The 17556-nt window shown below is 40.0% G+C and overlaps 1 protein-coding gene across 1 annotated transcript in view; it reads left to right on the top strand.

Moving 5' to 3' along the window:
• Positions 1-17556, top strand: part of MDGA2 (MAM domain containing glycosylphosphatidylinositol anchor 2) — a 574798-nt gene that overhangs the window by 249689 nt on the left and 307553 nt on the right. The window contains exon 6 of the mRNA XM_070738239.1: positions 1236-1505. Within this exon, the coding sequence (XP_070594340.1) occupies positions 1236-1505 (270 nt within the window). The remainder of the gene's footprint in view (positions 1-1235; positions 1506-17556) is intronic.

Genomic DNA, 17556 nt, shown 5'->3' with positions numbered 1-17556 from the left:
AGGAAATATATGGGAACTGTTATTGAGCTAAAACATTCACATCAGTAATGGGTTGCAAATCCTGTTGCTACTGGTTCACCCGCTTGAGTGCATGTGCTACACTTCTGCGCATGTGCAGAAGCATCTGCGTGGGGTGGAGTGGACGGATCCCCCCACCGGCACCACTACTGGTTTGTAGAACTGGGCCATACCAGTAGCAATCTACCACTGATTCACATTCCTTGCAGGTGTTTGTGTTTGCATGGGGGGTTATTGAATTTATTTGGAAGGGGTAGAATAGAATAGAATAGAATAGAATAGAATTCTTTATTAGCCAAGTGTGATTGGACACACAAGGAATTTGTCATTGGTGCATATGCTCTCAGTGTACGTAAAAGAAAAAGATACATTTGTCAAGAATCATGTGGTACAACACTTAATGATTGTCATAGGGGTAAAATAAGCCATGAAGCAATGAAGCAATATTAATAAAAATCTTAGGATACAAGCAACAAGTTACAGTCATACAGTCCTAAGTGGGAGGAAAAGGGTGATAGGAGCAATGAGAAAAAACTAGTAGAAATAGAAGTGCAGACTTAGTAAAAGGTTTGACAGTGTTGAGGGAATTATTTGTTCAGCAGAGTGATGGCATTTGGGGAAAAAACTGTTCTTGTGTCTAGTTGTCTTGGTGTGCAATGTACTGTACTGTACTGACGTTTTGAGGGTAGGAGTTGAAACAATTTGTGTCCAGGATGTGAGGGGTCAGTAAATATTTTCATAGTGTCTCTGAAATATAAATTATGGCAGCATTTCTTACAATTCAATCATGTTGGAATCAGTGACAGAACTGGGCACTATATTGGAGTATGGAGAATGATATGAACATAGTATCTGGTCTGCAATGTGTTTAATCAGCCTTATTGGCCTGGGAAATGACATAGCTATTTAATGAGTTGGAGGCAAGCAATTATTTTCAATCCCCATGCACCTGAAGATATATTTTAAGAACTGATTTTTTTTTAAAAAAAAATGTTACCTTGCATTCCACGTATGTCAAAATCACCACGTCACGTTGCCTTCACATGATATATATCACAATATTCTTTTTTTTTTCCCCTTCGCGGACCTGGGGATGAATGTGACCTGCAGATGACACATCCGGCCCAGTTTGTCACTCCTGCCCTATTCAATAATAATCTATCTTTTTACTATTAATGGTGAACTGGGACTGATTTATCATTGTGGTCTCTTTACAGCCTCTCCTTCAATCAAGCTACTGGTGGATGATCCCATTGTGGTGAACCCTGGAGAAGCCATCACTTTGGTTTGTGTCACAACAGGTGGTGAGCCACTCCCAACCCTAACCTGGGTAAGATCTGTCGGTACCTTACCTGAGAAGATAATACTGAAAGGTGGGACATTGACCATTCCTGCTATCAATTCCGACGATGCTGGCACCTATAGCTGCATTGCCAACAACAATGTAGGGAATCCAGCAAAAAAGTCCACTAACATCATTGTGCGAGGTAAGAGTTTCCCACAATTATACTTCTTTGTCATCTGATTAAGCAGTTGCGGACGATTGGACTGGATTTTGCTTATAAAGGTCTTTTATTCTCTTAACATCATGTAATGAATCCATCTACTTTTTTACTGGAAAATATTAATGAGAACAAATATGCTGTTAATGTTCTGAGGGGTTTAATTTTCTTTATTTTTTAAAAAAAATGTCTATGTAACAATAAGATTTTTTATTTATTTATTTAATTAATTAATTAATTATATTTGTATGCCGCCCCTCTCCGTAGATTCGGGGCGGCTAACAACAGTAAAAAACAATATAAACAAATCTAATATTAAAAGTAATGTAAAAAAAACCCCAATTTAAGAAACCAATCATACATACAGACATACCATGCATAAATTTTATAAGCCTAGGGGGAAGGGAATTATCTCAATTCCTCCATGCCTGACGACAGAGATGGGTTTTAAGGAGCTTATGGAAGGCAAGGAGGGTGGGGGCAACTCTGATATCTGCGGGGAGTTGGTTCCAGAGGATCGGGGCCGCCACAGAGAAGGCTCTTCTCCTGGGTCCCGCCAAACGACATTGTTTAGTTGATGGGACCTGGAGAAGGCCAACTCTGTGGGACCTAACTGGTTGCTGGGATTTCTGCTTACTTGTAGAGACAAATTATCTACAGACAGTTGTGTTTAGTAATGCAAGAAGCTGCCATACATGTCTACATTTTAATTAGATCGTATCCAGATTGTTCAAACATGCTTCACCTGAGACTACCCCAGGTAGACTGGTAGCTAGTGGAAAATAGAGGGATGATGTGATGCCTCTATGAAAGATCTGTAATGGTTGTTAATTACTTCACGGGCACAATTTAAATCCATAAATTTAAATTCTCCTGATCATCCAAGGGACTTTCTTTCCTATTTGAATTTGTCTGAATGTTAAAACTTGCAGGGGAGTCTTCTCTGAAATAATCTCATGACAAAATTCTATCTAATGGAAGGCACCCCTTGTCAGGGTTCCAGTAAACACTCCCAAGGAAATAAAACACTGAGGCTAGAAGTCCCCCAAAGTTCCAATTTATTAGAGATGTCATATTGGCACATCTGAGGAAACCCGAAGCTGAAAGCTTCCAAGGTTTCCCCCACCCAGTTGAAAGTTCACCATCCTGCCCCACACCCATAAGCTCATCACATGGTCAAATGCCGAGGTTGTAGAATGCAGTACTGCAGGCCACTAAAGCTGACTGCTAGATCTGCAGGTCAGCGGTTCAAATCTCATTACCGGCTCAAGGTTGACTCAGCCTTCCATCCTTCCGAGGTGGGTAAAATGAGGACCCAGATTGTGGGGGCAATATGCTGGCTCTGTTAAAAAGTGCCATTGCTAATATGTTGTAAGCTGCCTTGAGTCTAAGGAGAAGGGTGGCATAAAAAAAATCTAGATAGATAGGTAGGTAGGTAGATAGATAGATAGATAGATAGATAGATAGATAGATAGATAGATAGATAGATAGATAGATAGATAGATAGATAGATAGATAGATAGATACTGGATACAGTCTCCACACAGGTGCAGGCATTTGTCCTTGAGTAATCCATTTTGTTAGGACTAAGTTTCTACAGCTCCATCAAAAAAATAATAATAATAATTTCCCAGGCTAAAATACATAGCAGTTGAAGCAAACAGAAATACTGGCTTATAAAACTGACATCCCTTCTGTAAAAAAGCACCTTTTTTGCTAGTCTTTTACTTATTAATAATCTTTAGTATAATTTTAAGGATGATAATATTAATTTTGCTCTTTTTAATGGAAGGGCAGGGTGTAAGTTGAATAAGTCAACAATATATGTAGTTTAAAAGTGTTGGTTATGACCCATAAAGCCTATAAATGCTGTAATTTTGTAGTATCATTCTAGATGATATTTTAACTTAAGCCATCTCTTTATGGAACCTTCATACTCAGTTTACCATAATAAGCAACAACATTTTGTTGTTGTTGTTGCTCTGATATGAGGGTGAACAAAAGCTTTCTCATCTAAGACTAACAGTTCACTGCAAGGTTGTCCTCCAGATATATTTTTCGTCTCTTGCAGGAAGGCAATTTAAGAAACCAGCTTTAAAGCATCCATGATTTGCTTTCCTGAAGTTAGGGTTGCTTGCCTGCAAATTTCATAACACTATTTGAAGATATTTCCAAAGTGATCAGGACATGGTTTCTCTTCCCTCTGGGTATTGCTTTAGGCAGCACCCCACCCACCACCCCATTTTTGTAGACTGTGTGATTGTGCTAAATATTTATTTATTTATTTATTTATTTATTTATTTTGTCCAATGCACAATACATATTGAAGAGGATAGACATGAGTTATTATATATAAAGAAAGGATATAAAAGTCCAATACACAATGAGGGTTTTAGTGGGTATATATCAATATACACATAGTAAAATACATGATGAAGGTAATAGAGGAGATACTCATAGTAAAATATATCTAAGAAATAATAGAAAAGAAGATATAGGAATAGAATATATCAATGAAAGAATAGAAGAAGAGATATAGGAATAGAGGAAAGGTATATAGGAGATATAGGAGAGCAATAGGACAGGGGACGGAAGGCACTCTAGTGCACTTGTACTCGCCCCTTACTGACCTCTTAGGAATCTGGATAGGTCAACTGTAGATAATCTAAGAGTAAAGTGTTGGGGGTTTGGGGATGACACTATGGAGTCCGGTAATGAGTTCCACGCTTCGACAACTCGGTTACTGAAGTCATATTTTTTACTGTCAAGTTTGGAGCGGTTAATATTAAGTTTAAATCTGTTGTGTGCTCTTGTGTTGTTGTGGTTGAAGCTGAAGTAGTCGCCGACAGGCAGGACATTGCAGCATATGATCTTGTGGGCAATACTTAGATCTTGTTTAAGGCGTCTTAGTTCTAAACTTTCTAGGCCCAGGATTGAAAGTCTAGTCTCATAGGGTATTCTATTTCGAGTGGAGGAGTGAAGGGCTCTTCTGGTGAAGTATCTTTGGACATTTTCAAGGGTGTTAATGTCTGAGATGCGATATGGGTTCCAAACAGATGAGCTGTATTCGAGGATGGGTCTGGCAAAAGTTTTGTAAGCTCTGGTAAGTAGTGTGAGATTGCCAGAGCAGAAGCTACGTAGGATTAGGTTTACAACTCTTGAAGCCTTCTTGGCTATATTGTTGCAGTGGGCTTTGGCACTTAAATCTTTTGTTATTAGTATACCAAGGTCTTTAACCGAGTGGGGATTATCTGTGATAATTTGATTATTCAGTTCGTATTTGGAGTTCAGATTCTTCTTCCCAATGTGTAGGACAGAGCATTTGCTAGTTGAGATTTGGAGTTGCCATGTGTTAGACCACTCAGAAACAGCGTCAAGGTCTTTTTGGAGAGTAGTTGTGTTATCGGTGGTGTTGAAGAGTTTTACATCATCGGCAAAGAGGACACAGTTGCTTGTGATGTAATCGCAAAGGTCATTGATGATTGTTCCTCACCTCCATTCCACTTGGCACAAAAGCAAAAACACCCTTCACGATGACTCTGCAGTGAGGCACTTTAGGCACTTAATGGCAATGTAGATTTCTGCAGCTATATGTTCTTCTCTCCAGCTATGATTATTTCATGCCTTGGACTCTTGTTTTGCTCTTTCCACCCTGCTACCCCCATTATCTGGGCAGTGGATTGCTTGCTTAGGCCTTTTGCAAGAGAACTCAAAAGGAGAGTTTTGAATTATTTCAGTGTGAAGCTCAACATCAATAACATGATTTAGAAAGAACAGTTTCCATCCATTTCCCCTTGTTTGATTGTTAACATCCAGATTTTGAAGTTTGTAGTATATCAGGTTGATAACATTGAGACCTGGGAAGATAGGGAGAGGAGGGGGATTGTCAGGTTGTTTGATGTGATGGATAGCTTGGTGGGTGTAGTCAACAGAGAAGCAGATTTAAATCCCTAATAATGCAGGGAAGCTACTACCATAATTTTGGCCCAACCAATTCCCACCCCACCATCCCATTTGTTCACTTCTTTTCAATATAAAGATCTTCCCCACATTGGCAGGATGGACTTTTGTCCTGACCTCCAAAGGAGAGGACAGTCAACATTTTCTGTCTAACAGATTATTTTTGTCACATCTCAAAAATTAGGAAAACATTTAATGATAATGATAAAAAGTAACAAACGAAGACAATAGGACAGGGACGGTAGGCACAGTGGTGCGCTTATGCACGCCCCTCTGAAGTTGTTTAGAGTTTCCTGCCTAAACAGGGGGTGGGTCTAGAAGACCTCCAAGGTCACTTCCAACTCTGTTATTCTGTATTCTTTAACATAGTAATAATAGTAATAATAATAATAATAATAATAATTATTATTATTATTATTATTATTATTATTATTATTATTATTATTTATTAGATTTGTATGCCGCCCCTTTCCAAAGACTCGGGGCGGCTCACAACAACGATAAAAACAATATTATACTGGCAAAAATCTAATATTAAAAAAACCCTAAAAACCCTATCATAATTAAAAACGAAACAGCACATACCAAACATAAATTATAATAAGCCTGGGGGAAAGGTGTCTCAAATCCCCCATGCCTGGCGGTATAGGTGGGTCTTAAGTAGTTTACGGAAGACAAGGAGGGTGGGAGCAGTTCTAATCTCCGGGGGGAGTTGATTCCAGAGGGCCGGGGCCGCCACAGAGAAAGCTCTTCCCCTGGGGCCCGCCAGACAACATTGTTTAGTCGATGGGACCCCGAGAAGGCCAACTCTGTGGGACCTTATCGGCCACTGGGATTCGTGCGGTAGCAGGCAGTTCCGGAGGTACTTTGGTCCAATGCCATGTAGGGCTTTAAAGGTCATGACCAACACTTTGAATTGTGACCGGAAACTGATCGGCAGCCAATGCAGTGCATTGCTTCAAGGAAATGGATCCGTATGTTCTGTTCAGTAAGAGGGCTACTCTGCTCTACTGTGTAGAATTTTGCTGCTTCCTTTTGAAGGGGAACTTTGATCAAAGCTCTGATGAATCTAAGTGCCTCTTTGAAACTCTGTAGGATCCTGTGAAGTATAGCCATGAGCCCCATCTGAGATGTCTTGAGGAAATGGCTGGACAAAACTTGGCAATATTTTTTTAAGAGCGAGCAGCATTTAAACTAATCAGAAGCATAAAGAATATTTTTCCAAGATGTATTCCTGAAATATCAGTGAATTTAAATTTTTCAGTTTCTGTATTTTCAGATGTATTAGTTTTATTTTGAAAGAGACAAGAATATTGCTTTTGATTACTATGGGTAATACCTGTATTTATATCTGTCTAACTCTATAGCCAACCATATATTCACACTAAAAATGGCCCACTCATATTGTATAAGCAACAACTAAGATCTTTTAACTGTAACATCAGGTAATGGCTTTTCCAACTCTTAACAGATTTCTCCAAATTATTCCCTAACCTGAAACACTGAATAATGAATCATAACATCATTTTACTTTTCACTGCTATCTATTGATCCTTTATTATTTCCATTTTTGCTACCTTGTGGCTTGGGTTCTCGCTGCCTATGGAATCTGGTTGAATCACATTGTAGAACATTTTGTTCTGATGAAGCTTTTTTTTTCTATTAAAAAGAAAAACAACAACATGGTGATGGCAAGATTGGTTGCCTAAAACCCTACATCAGTTTTCAAGGAAGTATAGATTTGGTAGCCTTCCCAAACCTGGCACACATACACATACACACAAGTGGGTTGGGATTACATCTGAAGTGAGTTCAGTTGGGAAATTTATTTATTTTATTTATTTATTTTATTAGTTGGACTTGTATGTTAGATGGTGATTTCGAAAGACTCTTAGAATTATCTATTTATATTATTTCTTTATTTGTCAAAATGTATACAAGGTGACAGGTATAGTATAAACAGCTCCCCCGAGAGATTCGTACTGCCCCCACCCTCATCGCCTTCCGCAAAAGCCTCAAGACCCATCTATGTCGCCAGGCCTGGGGCAATTAGACCTTGCCCTCTGACCAATAAATGTAATGCATGGTGTGATTGGACTGTATTACATTAGGGTTTTTAGTTGTATTTTAAATTATTAGTAGTGATGGGTGAATCAAACTCACACAATTCGGGTCCATACCGAATTTTGCGGTGTTCGGTATGCCCAACACGAACCCAAAATTTTTTGAAACTTCGGGCAAAGTTTGGGGTCGCGTTCGGCATTCGGTTGCCTCGGCTGGCCAGGAAGTGATGTCTCTGTGACGTCAAAGCCCCGCCCCTGGAATCTCCTCGTGGGGAGGCTGGGAGAGTGGGGGCAGGGGATTCCCCTCTGCCTGCCACTGCCCCTCTCCCTTTTGATGTCGGAAGGGGGATGGGCACACACGGTGTGTGTGGGGAGCATTTCTCTGTTGGGAAACTAAGACAGTGGCAAGTTTCTCGGTGTGTTAAAGCCACCGCCGAGGTGGTCCCCGCCAAGAAATTTGCCACCGTCTTACTTTCCCAATGGAGAAAGGCTCCCCCCACACACCCCGTGCGGCCATCCTCCTTCCAATGTCAAAGGGGAGGGGTGCAGTGGCAGGCAGAGGGGAATCCCCCTCCCCCACTCTGCCAGCCTCTGCACCGAAAGCCAGGAAATGACGTCTCTGTGACGTCAAAGCCCCGGTGGGGACCACCTCGAAAAAATAAACATGTCAAAGCCCCGGCGGGGACCACCTCGTAAAAATAAACATGTTTATATTTATGAGGTGGTCCCCGCCGGAGCTTTGATGTCACGGAGACGTCACTTTGACGTCACGCAGCATTCAGAGTTCAAGTTCGGGTTCGGATCGGGTTCGGCTGAATTTTGCGTAAAGTTCATCCGAACTTGCTGAACCCGAACACTGTTGGGTTCGCCCATCACTAATTATTAGATTTGTGCTACATGCTTACGTTTGTATCTATTCTGTGAGCTGCCCCGAGTCTTTGGGGAGGGGCGGCATACAAATCTAATTAATGCTGCTACTACTACTACTACTACTACTACTACTAATAATAATAATAATAATAATAATAATAATAAACAAAAGCAAGTGGGTATGGGTAAATTTGGACAATAGGACACAATGGTGCACTTATGCACACCCCTTACAGAGCTCTTAGGGATGGGGTGAGGTCGACTGTAGACAGTCTAAGGTTAAAGTTTTTGGGGTTTGGAGAAGTAACCATGGAGTTAGGTATGGTATGAACAGGAATAGTATAGTATTGGGCTGCCACCGGTATGCCTGGGATCACCGTTCTGGTAGTGGAAATGGCAATGCATGTAAACCTGCGCATCTCCACCATGTGCATGTGTGCCCACATGCACCCCCACATACATGAAAGAAATTGGGGAAAAATGCTGAAATTTCACATGAGGCTGCTCGCATGAGTGAGATTTTGGCAATTTTCAGCCTTTCTTTGCATCTGCAAATGCACAGCAGCAAAGAAATCACCCCTGCCAGCCTCCGGCACTTATCCGGTAAGGAAAGGTAAGTGCAGCCCTTCACTGGTCAGGTAGTGCATTCCATGCATTGATCACTCTGTTGCTAAAGTCGTATTTTCTGTAGTCAAGTTTCAAGCAGTTTACATTGAGTTTGAATCTATTTTCTGTGCATGTGTTTTTGCGGTTGAAACTGAAGTAGGACAGGTAGGACATTGTGGTAGATGATTTTATGAACTACATTTAGATCAGATCGAAGGCGACGTAGCTGTAGGTTTTCTAAGCCCAAAATTTCAAGTCTGGTGGAATAAGGTATTCTGTTGTGAGCAGAGGAGTGAAGCACTGCTCTTGTGAAATATTTCTGGACTTTCTCAATTGTATTAATGTCTGATATGCAGGTCCTTAGATAAGAGAACTACAAGGTCCTTAACAGAGTGAGGGTCATCTACAAGGTTGTGTCCTCCAAGTTTGTATTTTGTGTTCTTATTCTTTTTGCCAATATGTAAAACAGAACATTTATTGGTTGAGATTTGAAGTTGCCAGTTATCAGCCCATTGTGATACATGGTCCAGGTCTTTTTAAAGGACAAAAGTATTGTTGGTGGTGTTGAATAGTTTAACATCAGCAAAGAGAACGCAATTACGTATAACAGGATCACTAAGGTGGTTTATGAATAGTATTGGTCCTAGAATGCTGCCTTGAGGGACACCACTTTTGACAGGTGCAGGATTTGATAGTACACTCCCTATTTTAACCATTTGTTGTCTGTCTGACAAGGACACAGTTATCAAATCATGAAGGGGACCAGAGATGCCATCAGATTTTAGTTTTCAAACTAGTTTGTCGTGTACTACTGAATCAAAGGCTTTACAGAAGTCTGTGTAAATTGCATCTATTGATTTACCTTGATCTAACTACCCAGCGATACAACCTCTTCCTCCTTATCCAAGCAACCTCAAAAGCATCCAGTTTTTAAGCACCATAGAAACCACATTCTTCCTCTCCTCTATCCATTTCTATAATCCCTTGTCATTAGTTATGGGGTCAGATTGCCTACCCTTCACTTCTTTGATTAAAAAAAATCTTGTTCACATCTTCCCCTTTCGTTCTTACACTTTTATGTAATCGATATTACTGAGAAGGACTGGTGTATAATTCTTCCAAGCACCTTCCATAGGTGTTGGAAAATAAGATTCTAGTATTTTTCTTTTCTTTTCTAGATGAGTTTAGAAGAAGTAAGCTAATTACACCATAAACTAGGGAAAGAATGCCCTGGAGAATTAATGTTGTACAGCTTTTTCCTCCCTATCAATTCTCATTCAGTTTAATGAGAAAGATATCACTTTGGAATTGCTTTCAAGGTGAAGGGACTATCTGTGAAATTATCATACTCAGAGTTTGGTATTCTAAGTACTTCGTTACAGGGTGGACAAGATTTATGTATGAATATTCTATACTTCATTGTACAAGCTTTTCTCTAACAATTTGCAGTCTTTTTGGCTTTCTATCATTCAATTAATTCCCAAAAGAAGACATCACCTAACTTGCTTTTTTTTCCTGATTAGACAATGAGAGCACCCAGGAAGCCTTCAGAATGATAAGAAGATATATAACAGAAAACAACAAGAAAGTACCTTCTCCATAGTAGGTGGAGCTAGCCTGCAAGGATGGGAATGACACCAACCATAGCCAATCCTTGGAGGCTAGTTCCATCCTATGAGAAAGGGTGTATCAGGTAGATGCAACACCCCTTCTCCATAGTATGTGGAGTTGGCCTCCAAGGATTGGCTATGGTCAGGGTCATTCCCATCCTTGGAGACTAGCTCCATTCCTGTGATAAAGGGTGTATCAGGTAGATCCAATGCCCCTTCCCTTGCCCCAATGATAGTCAGCTGAAAAATGCCATAAACAAAGGCTATAATCCTTAAGAGCACTAAAAAAATAAGATAGAAAAACAGAACACCTTTTTTTTTCATAATGAAAGAAAGCCATTGAAAATTAACAAGTATATGTTGGCATAGAATTAAAAAGCAGATGATATCTGGACAAAATGGTATCTATGGACAAAAAAAAGAAACTCAAACTAAAAACTGAAATAAAATATCAAGAAGTTCAAGAACAATTAAAAGACAATGCTGATAAAAATGTATATATAAGATGCTGATTTACCTGTAAATATGATTATGTATTGTTTTTAAAACTGAAAAAAACCCCTCAATAAATATATTTATAAAATAATTAGGAGAATATATGGAATATCTACTTAGCCAAGTATTAGGTTGACAAGGACAACTTTCAGCTAGATAATTAATATGAAAATATAGTATTTTGTTCAGTGTCGTGATGCAACTTTATTACATAATACAGTTATGAGATTGTTGGTATTTTATACTTAATGATGTTTATTCATTCATTAATTACGACAATTACTTATATCCAACAGTCATGAAAAATAATCTCAAATAACAATATAAACAATTGTAAATAAAAACATAATAAATATGACTTAAAAGCAAAAAAAAAGCAGATGATATCAGCTCTGCTGAGTCTAAGAAAAGAATTTGTTCACCAGCCTATTTACAGAAGGGTCAACTGGATGGCAATGAAAGGTGCACAAACTATCAAGCTAAGAATAATTCTCCTGGTGATATTCCTAAGTGAGTGAAGGCAAATAATCATGTCCCAGGATAATATTGCAGGATCCAATCAGGGCAGGTCACTGGGACTAGAGGTTTAGTCTTCTGAGCTTTTAGACTCCTTCTGGAGCCAATCCTCAGGGAACTTCTCTCTAGCAGAAAGTGTGAGCAAAATTCCCTGAGGATAGGCTTTAGCACAATCCCAAAAGCTCAGAAGACTTAAGCCTCTGGTCCTGGTGACCGACCCAGATTGGATCCTGCAATATTCCTCAGCAATCAGCATTCAGAGGCTTGCTGCCTTCCGTTATAGATCTTAATTTTATCTTTGTTCTGTTGGGCTCTCTGGTAGAATCCTCCCAAAAATTCACAGGTACAAATTTCAGACACACACACGTTTCAAAATTCAAAACAATGTTCTTTATAATGAAAAGTCACTTAAACTAAGCCCTCTTTTGGTATAGCAAAGAGCACTGTCTCCAAACAAACTGGTAATTTGTACAAGTCCCTTATCAGGTCTGTGATACTTAGATTGCAGCTGTGAGGCAATTCACAGTCCTTCTTCTTTCACAAAGTGAAACACACTTTGCTCTGGTTTAGTTTCAAAGCGGGGAAAAATCAGCACACAAAAGGTCAAAGTCAGTAAAGCAGTCATGAAACACAACGATCAGATAATCCTCCACAATGGCCAAACCCACAGGCTGCTCTTTATAGCAGCCTCACTAATCACCACAGCCCCACCCAACCACAGGTGGCCTCATTTTCTTTGATAATAATCTCTCCGTTGTTGCTACCTATGCATCACTCTCCGCATGCGTGGCTGTATCATTAACTCTTGTTCTGAATCCAAGGAGGAGCTAGATAATTGCTCTCCTTCTGAGCTGTCTGCCACACTCTCCTCCTCCCTGTCACTCATGTCTTCTTTGTCATAGGAGCCTTCATCAGCAGATTCCCCTGGGGGCAAAACAGCCCTGCAGCATGTGGATGTCTCCCCCACATCCACAGTCCTTGGGGCAGGAGCTGGGCCAGAGCTAACCACAACAATCTTCTAGATACAGTGACTAGTAGCCATGCATATCTCAAAGTCACCATTCACCTTGGTGGTTTATTTATTTGGTTGTTTATTCATTGATTCTAATTGCTTCCCGTCTTTCCTCCAGGGAGCTCAGTGCTGTATACATGGCTGATTCATTTCCCGCATTTTAGCATCATGACAGTCTTGCGAGGTAGATTAGGCTGTGAGTTAGCTATTAGCTCAGCGCCCTCCAATGAGCTTCAGAAGTGCATGAGGATTAGAACTGTGGTTATTATCAGTCTTGGAGCAAACTATTAAACTACTATTTTGAATTCTGATTGAGTGAGACCAGACCTCTCTTTCACTTTCTTTTCCCTGTGCAACATACAGTGCAGATGTGCAGTATGTCATAAAGCTCTGTGAATATTATTTTCAAAGAGAATATGTTCAGTGAAAGCCCTAAGATGCTCGAGAATTGCTTCACTGGGCAGGAGGCTCAAATAAACTCCTGGATGAATTCCTTTTGGTTGCTTAGAATTTACCTGTTGGATTAATATGTACAAATTCAGCAGCTCATTGGAAACTGTCTTCCATTCTACCCCCTCCGGCAATTCCAAAACTTTTTTTATTTGTTTATTGTTTTATTTATTTATTTTGTTTTGTCAAGTACGTATTGGTGGTATACAGAGATTTATTATTATTATTATTATTATTATTATTATTATTATTATTATTATTATTATTTAGATTTGTATGCCGCCCCTCTCCGCAGACTCGGGGCGACTCACAGCAGTGACAAAAACAATATACATTGACAAATCTAATAATTCAAAATCTAAAATAACACTTGTACATTTAAAAATCTAAAAGCAAGGAACCCCAATATAAAAAAAACATACATACAGTCATATCATGCACTAAAACTACATAGGCAGGGGGAGATGTCTCAGTTCCCCCACGCTTGACGACAGAGGTGGGTTTTAAGGAGTTTACAAAAGGCAAGGAGGGTAGGGGCAGTTCTAATCTCTGGAGGGAGCTGATTCCAGAGGGTCGGGGCCACCACAGAGAAGGCTCTTCCCCTGGGTCCTGCCAGACGACATTGTTTAGTCGACGGGACCCAGAGAAGACCAACTCTGTGGGACCTGACCGATCGCTGGGATTTGTGGGGCAGAAGGCGGTCTCGCAGATATCCTGGTCCGGTGCCATGAAGGGCTTTATAGGTAATATCCAACACTTTGAATTGTGACCGGAAACTGATTGGCAACCAATGCAGACTGCGGAGTGTTGGAGTAACATGGGCATATTTGGCAAAGCCCGTGATTGCTCTCACAGCTGCATTCTGTATGATCTGAAGTTTCTGAACATTCTTCAAAGGTATCCCCATGTAGAGAGCGTTACAGTAGTCGAGCCTCGAGGTGATGAGGGCATGAGTGACTGTGAGCAATGACTCCCGGTCCAAATAGGGCCGCAACTGGTGCATATACATGGTACTAGTTAAAGAGAAACATTAGGGCAAGGGACAGAAGGCACTATGGTGCACTTTTGCACGCCCTTTACTGACCTCTTAGGAATCGAGAGAGGTCATCAGTGGATAGTCTAAGGGTAAAGTTTTGGGGGTTAGGTGATGATACTACAGAGTCTGGTAGTAACTACTCGGTTACTAAAATCATATTTCCTAGAGTCAAGTCAAGTCATCACCGGCTCAAGGTTGACTCAGCCTTCCATCCTTCCGAGGTGGGTAAAATGAGGACCCGGATTGTGGGGGCAATATGCTGGCTCTGTTAAAAAAGTGCTATTGCTAACATGTTGTAAGCCACCCTGAGTCTAAGGAAAAGGGCGGCATAAAAATTGAATAAATAAATAAATAGAGCGGTTTACTTTAAGTTTGTATCTGTTGTGTGCTCATGGGTTGTTTTGGTTGAAGCTGAAATAGTCGTTGACAGGAAGGACATTGCAGCAGATGATTTTATGGGCTATGCTTAGGTTGTGTTTAAGGCAACGTAGTTCTAAGCTTTCTATACCAAGGATTGTAAGTCTAATTGCGTAGGGTATGTAACATGGAAACACAAACTTCTTTGAAGTGGGAACTTTTAATAACTGGTGGTTAATCATTCAATGGAGGACATTCCATGTTCAGGAAATGCCTTGGTATGATTATTTTATGAGGGTCATCATCTCACTTTATTTTCTAGTATAATCCATTTTTGCATAGGATGCCAAGTAAAAAAATATAGCTCCCAGGAAAAGTGGGAGTTAAGGTGGATAACTAGCAAAGTGAATAAAAAATGGAAACCACTATTTTCATCACTCATGATTCCCCTCTTCTTTGAGGAATTGCATTCATGAGGCAATTGGTATATTTGGTACTTCATTAGATGAGTTGTTTACTCCAAAATACATTGGCACGGATGAAATAAACAACATTTGCAGACACTTCAGAAATTCTACTTTTCCTGCTTTATTTTGTGTCTCATCTCATTTCTTAAAAAGTGGCAGAAGAAGACCTTGCAGCAGATTCCTGCCAGGCACAATGTGCTTCCCAAGGTTTCAGATCTTTCCTTTGTTTAATTTCAATTAAAAGAAATTGCTGCAGAAGTTATCCCTGCTTGGGTGGCTTCATGAAGGCTTTTATCAGAAAGTAGATGGAGGGGATAGGACATCCTGGATCTCTTGAACTTTTGACATCTTTCTGTTTTGGGTCATCTGGCAGGACTATTTTATAATGATTCTTGTCCTTTTTGTCAGACCATCTAGAAAAGTGATGACGGACCATTTTTGAAAAGAGCATGAACACACACTATCGCAGGTCTGTGAGTATCCACACCCATAACTCAATGCCTGATGAGGGCAAAAACAGCTTCTCCCACCCCCGGAAGGCCTCTGGAGGCCGGAAACGGTCTGTTTCCAACTTCTGGTGGGCCTAGTAGGCTCGTGTTTCACCCTCCCCAAGGCTCCAAAGGCTTCCCTGGTACTGGGGGAGGGTAAAAATGCCCTTCCCCATCTCCCAGGAGGCTCTCTGGTAGCCAAAAAACACCCTCCCAGAACCTCTATGCAAGTCAAAAATCAGCTGGCTGGCACCCACATGCACCTTGGAGCTGAGCTAGGGCAATGGCTCGTATGCCAGCAGATATAGCTCCACGTGCCACCTGTAGCACCCGTGCCATAGGTTTGCCATTGCTGATCTAGGAAATAGAGCTGAAGAATTAAAAGTTTAACACCTAGTTGGTTAACCTGCAGTGTTGCACAGGTTTTGTTCTTGTTCCCCATACTGTTCAACAGGAACATGGAACAACTGAAGAAGGATATTTGGAACTTTGGAAAGTGGTGCCATCAGAATTGTATGCTGATGATACTAGATTAGGTTTTTTCCTTTGCCATCCGAATGTAAGGAACTGATCAGTATCTTTAAATGTTGCATAACCTTCAAAAACAGATAAGGAATAGGACACTTCAAGCACTATGATAGTATCTGTGGGTCTGTGATTCTATAAGTACCGAGTAAGTTCAGTATTTGGAAAGAACAAGGATTCATGTTCCCATGAGATTGTGTGTGTGTGCCTGTATCTGTGTCTGTGTATCACACACACACGCACGTGCACAAACACACACATGCAGTGTGTGCATATTCCCTCTGTTCCCCTTGGATAAAGATTTCATGAGTCATGGAATAATAAATGAGCCTTTCTGCATATTTATTCATAGCAACTCAAGCCTGAGCCTCGTGAGATTAAACAAAATATAATTAAAATTCTATTTTGATTTAGAAAAAAAAAAGTACCCTGCATCACCAAATGAAATCTTCAGATGATGAGAAGCTGGGAAGAGGAAATGAAAAAGCTGTGAAACCTGGCCGATCTTAGCTGCATCTCTGCAGCCTCAAAAAGGAGAGCAAGGGGAAAGGACTTGAAATTATGTACCTTGTCATTCACTGTGCCTCTTGCTCCTAATCCTCATTGAAAATCAATAAATTAAAGCTCAGAAATGAAGATTTATGCATGAAAGTTACATTTCAGAAAGATTTAAAAAAAACAATGAGCCCATTATTGAGCTGTTGTGACTTCTTTTCTTATAGAATAGAAGAATAGAATAGAATTTTATTGGCCAAGTGTGATTGGACACACAAGGAATTTTTCTTGGTGCATATGCTCTCAGCGTACATAAAAGAAAAAGATACATTTGTCAAGAATCATGAGGTACAACACTTAATGATTGTCATAGGGGTCAAATAAGCAATGAAGAAACAATCAATATTCATAAAAATCTTAGGATACAAGCAACAAGTTACAGTCATACAGTCCTAAGTGGGAGGAAAAGGATGATAGGAGTGATGGGAAAAACTAGTAGAAATAGAAGTGCAGATTTAGTAAAAAGTCTGACAGTGTAGTTATTCTTCCCAGAAAGAGGCAGATCTATTTCCCTTATTGCATCTTCTTAAAAAATGTGTCTTTTTCCTATTTTCTCTTCTGGATATCAACAACAATAGCACTTAGATTTATATATCAATTCATAGTTCTTTACAATCCACTCTAAGTTTACATAGTCAACATAAAATGAGGACCCAACAATCTGGGTCCTCATTTTACTGACCTCATAAGGATGGAAGGCTGAGTCAACCTTGAACCAGTGAGACTCGAACTGCTGAACTGCTGGCAGTCAGCAATCAGCAGAATTAGCCTGCAATACTGCATTCTATTCACTGTGCCACCATAGCTCCCGTTTGTATTCTATTAACTGAATATAATTTTAGTGGTACAAATGTTCACCAGGTTTAGAAATCTATATGAACATCTCTGCTCATTCCTTCATATACTGTATGTAATGAGCTATATACAATTCTACATAAGTTGTGCTATGGTGCATCACTTTCTCTACTGCAAAAGAAGAAGGCTAATTACATTCCAGATTGCATAAATAACTCAAAGAATGCTAAT

This window comes from Erythrolamprus reginae, chromosome 1 (assembly GCF_031021105.1).
Source record: "Erythrolamprus reginae isolate rEryReg1 chromosome 1, rEryReg1.hap1, whole genome shotgun sequence".
Lineage (NCBI taxonomy): Eukaryota > Metazoa > Chordata > Lepidosauria > Squamata > Dipsadidae > Erythrolamprus > Erythrolamprus reginae.
Note: the sequence above shows the minus strand (reverse complement) of the source record. Positions and strands in the feature narration are given on the sequence as shown.